General features: G+C 36.6%; 1 protein-coding gene across 1 annotated transcript; it reads left to right on the top strand.

Annotated features, from left to right (window-relative positions):
- Nucleotides 1-359: 359 nt before the first annotated feature.
- LOC139721548 (CD209 antigen-like protein D) lies at nucleotides 360-5495 on the top strand. Its single transcript, XM_071632864.1, has 2 exons — nucleotides 360-411; nucleotides 5080-5495. The coding sequence occupies exons 1-2, from the start codon at nucleotides 360-362 to the stop codon at nucleotides 5493-5495; spliced, it is 468 nt and encodes a 155-aa protein (XP_071488965.1).
- Nucleotides 5496-6150: the final 655 nt, after the last annotated feature.

Raw genomic sequence — 6150 nt, 5'->3', positions numbered from 1 at the left:
ATCACGTTGAAGAAAGACCGACCATCGTTGTACGTAAAGGAATGACGGCAGTAAGACATAAGGAAGAAGGGGGAGGGGAACAACCCTAATGAAACGACTTCTTAAATTCTCAAATACAGTCTGCAGTAAAATGTGGTAATTCCGTCCCTATTCCGATGACGCACAGATGCTTAGCCCTTAGTGTGTCACTGAAATTCCTTCTTGATGTAGATTGCTACGCAGCAACCACAGAAGACACGTGTCTGAACGCGGAATTAAACTTTGGAAATATTTGCCCGGATATTTTTTCTTACAAAATACGGGGTTACGTCCGGTCAACACCTAAATACGTCCCACGTGACCATCCTCAATATGACGTCATGGTTCCCGAAGCAGCGAGAGGAAAGACCAACCTCTACTGTGCCCATCCGGGTAAGATGTTCCAGTGCAGTTGTGCTTAAATGTAATTGCCCTGGGTATAGATCGTGTTGTCATTGAAAGGATGTTCTGATTTTGAGAGCAGAAGTGTAGGCCTATACTACCAGTCTCCGTTGGTTCGATATAGGTTACTGGTAAATGCACCAAATGGTATGAAAGAAACGACATATCGTTTTATAACGCCAAGGAAGAAAGTCTGCTTAATATGTGCTTGATTTTATTTGTCATTATGATGAAGGGCACAACTGAACATGAGTAGTTTTCTTTCTTTGTATTTCGGGTTATTATGATAACTCAAAATTCGCAACAAAAGCCTTTCAATCAGATTATACTTACATGATTCGGAATTGTGCTCTATTCGTTATTTATTTTTTTTTTCTCTTTGTACTTGGTGCATTTATGGGAAATACAGATATTCAATGAGCCAATCAATTATGGAATACACAATACACCTTAAAGAAAAAGTGTGGTACGCCATTTCTCTCAAAAGGCTGAGCGTTGTTACAAATTGCGGTAATACAATAGATAGATAAAACAAACAGATAAAAGTTATGGCAATATTGAACGAGCTCCAAGTGGATGCCCCCAAACGCCCAAAGGGGGCCCACACCCACTGCCACTGGCACCACAGATTGGCGCATATGGCAGTCTGTGTCATTAAATATATCGCTTCAATATGCTACATTCAGAGTGCTCACCGCAATAACATACCTTTACATCATATGTCAAATCACCATTTACGGAAATGAAGTACACGTTTTTCATTCTTATTAGCAATACGATACTCAAGGTCTTTACATGTTTTTAAGCACACCTTAAATCCTTGAAATGAGGGTTGGTTACTTCTGAATTTACACAAGTAAATGTGATATTCAAAAAAATAAGGAAATATAAGTTATAAATTTATCGTCTTTAAACCCGATTTTTTTTTCCAAAAACGGAGGGGTTGTAATTTTTCTTAGTATTTCGATTTATTACCTTAATTTTCTCATCCCAAACTTTTCAGTATTTCTTTCTTTAGATAGGGAGAATAATGAATACACATTGTTATATTTATGCCTATATCAAGGGGGGTCAAGCACCACGTAAACTTCGAGTATAGGGGTATCTTGAAAGCTGTGATTAAATGATTTGGGATTTTTTTTTGAAGGGTATGCCTTAATACAGTGTAGCATTCAGATATTTGTTCCTGCGGGTCTTATTGTGGGAGACTTCCGTGCTTAAAGGACACGTTCACCTTCATAGACATGTGATTTAATTGAATGCAGCAGTATTAATAGAACACATCAACAAGAGTTTGTAGGAAAATTGGACAATCCGTTTAAAAGTTATGAATTTTTGAAATTTCTGCTTAGTCACTGCTGGACGAAAAGACTACTACAGCTTGTGATATCACATAATGTACAACGATATAAAGAATATATAAAGACAAAATTCAACATATTTTCACTTTTCTCGCATATTGAAAGAGCAGTGGACTTCCCTATTTCAGGAGGCAAAGGGAATAATATTACCCCTATTATATATCAGTGACGCTTCAAGAAAATGTACACTTCTTTTTTTTTCAAAAGGTAAAATGTTGTGAAATTCTCTTATATTTTCCTTATAGCGTTGTACGCATGTGACATCATACATTGCAGTAGTATTCTTATCCAGCAGTGACTGTGCAGATACTTTAAAAAAATCATAACTTTTGAACGGAATGTCAGATTTCCCCCAAACAATCACTGATGTGTTCTACTAATATAGCTGCATTCACTAAATCCACCTGTATATGAAGGTGGACTTGTCCTTTGAAGGAGTTTGTTAAAAATGGAAAAGGTAGGCTATGGATGGAGCAGACGAACGGCTGAAGACAATGACTCTTACCGAACTTCGAACACAGGGTGGGCCTAATTTTGAGGGCGATGTAGACGGTTCGCTTGAAATTATTACAGATATAAAGGGTAACAGAACAATATATTACAATAGTACATGAGGGTCTTGCCATTACAACATGATGATTGATGGTTATCAGTAAGCCTACATTCAATGATCGGCAATATGTTTCTCAAGTAAAAAGTTACATAATTAACGCTATTTACGTGGTTCTGATGTTGTCATACTATCATGCCAACTTTTACTTAACTGACTCTCAAACATATGTTATATAACAACAAGTTTTATATCAAAACGAAGGTAATCCGTTCTTGTTAAGTTGATATAATCCTGATTAAAGCAGGAAAAATAAGAAATTATATATATATATATATATATATATATATATATATATATACACTCAGCAAAAAAAGTAAGTTCCCCCCTAACAGTTTTTGATATATCTCAAAAAGTGTTTTACGGATTTTCATAATTCAAACCAGAATGGATAGGAAATTTCATTACTCATAACATGAATGTCATATCATTGCCACCAGATATCATTATTGGTGTAAAAAAACGCATTTTATGTCAAAATGCATGGGGAAAAAAGTTGCACTTTAGGCTATACGAAGCATATTGTATACATTTCCAATGTAAGTTAGCAAATGACCTTTTTAAATTGTGTAATACTCAGGAACTTCTTCAGGTACAATACGCTTCCTTATTAAACAGATGTTATGCATACTTTTTAAACAATAGCCTTTTCAATATGAAAAGTTTGGGAGAAGCCATGTGATTTATAATTCCAATTTGGGTTGATCACATTAATGTGCCTATGACCATTTTGCATCCTGCGCTCAAGTTGTAGATCAGTTTGTAGAGGGAAATGGCATCGAAAGTATGGAGTGGCCTACAAGATCCCCTGACTGTAATCCAGTAGAGAATCTTTGGGATATCATTAAGCGGAAAGCAAGCAAGGAGGTGAAAAAATGACACTTTACTGCAATAATTTCAGCGCATCTTGCAGAGAGCATGGGCCAACATTGAGCAGCGCCAAGTACAAACTTCAGTTAACAGTATGAGGACGAGATGCCGGCTGGTCATTGTAGCGGATGGTGGACATATCAATTATCAAATACTTGACTGTATGCTCATGAAAAGGAAGAGATAGAAAAATATGCAAAAAACAATGCTTAAATGTTCAGAATCATGATTGATTGTTTGATTATTTGTGTAAAAGTCACTGCAAATCACTAAAGTGCAACTTTTGTTTCCATGCATTTTGACATAAAATGCCTTTTTTTCACACCAATAATGATATCTGGTGGCAATGATTTGCCACTCATGTTATGAGTAATAAAATTCCTTATCCATTTCCGTTTGAATTATGAAAATCGGTAAAATACTTTTTGAGATATATCCAAAAATGTTAGGGGGGAACTTACTTTTCTTTTTGCTGAGTGTATATATATATATATATATATATATATTCATACACATGTGTATACAGATGTATATAATATAGATATAGTATACATAATCATAAGCAGACGAATATTCTTTGTTATGTTATACAAGTGAGGTATTAATGGATAGGTTTGGGTTTGCTGTATCTGATGATGAGCTTACTTTGAATCAAGAAAACATATTACACATAAACGTAACCAACCCAAACATACACAAATGCAACCATATGGAACTAGAACCGAAAATGTTGCACGATTTTAAATCCCATATGTATATTGTTGTGAAAAGAAAGGGATCACTGACCCGAATACAGCAACATGACATGTATGCTAATGGACAATACTAACTTAATATATTTTTCCTAATCCTAGCATCAGAGTCTACTGGGAATGAAATAATTTTCCTTTAAAAAAATGAATTGTGAGCATTATTGTGGAAGCTCGCAAGAGGTACCTAGAAAATTTTAGCGCAGCTTCATTATGCTCCCGTAATTGAAATAGAATTTGTTGTTTTGATGACCTAGTCGGTTGGTAATATTTTGTCAAAAGTAGAATAATAATGATAAAAAAACATCGATACATGTACCATAATATTATTCATTACACAGATTGTCTTCCTAATCCCTGCCTGAATGGAGGGACCTGTCTTGAAACTATAGAGGAATTTTCCTGCGAGTGCCCGGAGTTATTTCGTGGAAAGAGATGTGAACTTGGTACGTGCATGTGAGATAGGGAAGCTGTGGTATCTATCTTTAACTATTCATCAAGGTGTTTGTAGCATCAGTTGTATGTGAATAGATAATGAAGATGCAAACCCAGCTGTTCATTTTTTTTTTATAGAAAGGAGATATTTGAGATATAATGTGTTACATACTCACACACGCACCTGCACAATATATCACACAAATCTGTTTCAAAGAGGGATGGTTAAAACTGTTCGCCCGATGGGCATAACACTGTTGAGAAATCACCGCATAGGTATTTATTTATTCATTTTTTTTTTCTTTTTAATGAATCATGGTTTCTAGAACCGGAGGTTTTCCCGAGGTAGATTTTTCTTCATCACCTAATTTGAAAATACTATTGGAAAAGGTTATTGCATTTAGACGATTAGAAATGGACCTGTTGAATTTCTCCTTTACCATAAAAATAGTGTTTGCAAAAAAAGAGGCAATAATATCAATTTGTTTACAATTTTCCACCAATATTCCGTTTACAAATATAGAGTAAAACCTGATTTCAACAGGAAGGCAACACTAATAAAAGAGCACTGAAACACTGAAAGAAAATGTTGCATGTGTAAACCGTGGTTTGGCTTGTCCTGCGTGTTCTCTAGATATCGTCTGCCCTAGTGATCCATCGTCCCCAGACTCCTGCTATATCTACCGCCAGGACCAACAGCCCTGGGAGGTGGCGCGGGATACATGCGATGAACTGGGAGGATATTTGGTCGCCATAGAAACGCCAAGTGAGCTATCCAGCATCCGAGAGGACGTTCTTATCGCGCACTACGGAATAACAACCTTCCCATGGATCTGGATAGGTCTGAATGACTTAGCAACGGAAGGAGTGTACACATGGGAGCGAGTCGGCAGCACCCTATCCGTCTCAAGTAGTATGTGGGATCATGATGACAATCAGCCCAATCCACGTTATGCTGCCAATCAAGACTGTATGACCTTCAATGGACGTGTGCTCAGGGATGATCATTGTAGCATGGTAACTACCTACATGTGCGAATTCGGGCTTTAACTTTACAATGTCATATGGCATATACATAATAATATCATGTACATGGGAAAATGATTTTCTTCCACCTGTCTCTGTATCGGCTTTAGCACTCCTAGTTTTCCTTAGCTGTTGTTGCTTTTTTTTAAATTTGAATTTCTTTAAGGCACATTTCACCTGGCTATGGATATCCTAAATATGCATATGTTATTTTAGAATTATCATGGAGTGACGCATGACTGGTACACAATAATAATGAATGTTATACTCATCAATACTTAGGTATGTATGTGTACAGTATGCATGTATGGATACACCATGCTCTCTAAAAAAAAAAAAATCGAGTAAAAATATTCACTCTTCATAGTGAAAACTTTTGACTAGATTTGGACAAAAAGTCCATGCGTGTCCGCTCCGTTCACCGCTTCGCTTTGTTTACTTTACTATACGCCCGACTGGCCACGAGCTCCTCGTAAGAGCGAGACGGGATCGCTCCATTGTTGGAAATAGGCGTGGCCGTATCATCATATGCAGCGCGCCTCTGTCACCCGTCTCTCCTGTAGATCATACGAGCACACACACACACACACACACACACACACACATACATGCACACACACATTCCACATATTTGTAAAATATAATAAAATACGTCAAATTGAAGTTTGACTCTACAAAA

This window comes from Diadema antillarum, unplaced genomic scaffold (assembly GCF_040938485.1).
Source record: "Diadema antillarum isolate AM-2024a unplaced genomic scaffold, OU_Dant_1.0 scf00000145, whole genome shotgun sequence".
Lineage (NCBI taxonomy): Eukaryota > Metazoa > Echinodermata > Echinoidea > Diadematoida > Diadematidae > Diadema > Diadema antillarum.
The sequence above is the reverse complement of the archived record's forward strand: the minus strand, read 5'-3'. Positions and strand labels throughout refer to the sequence as shown.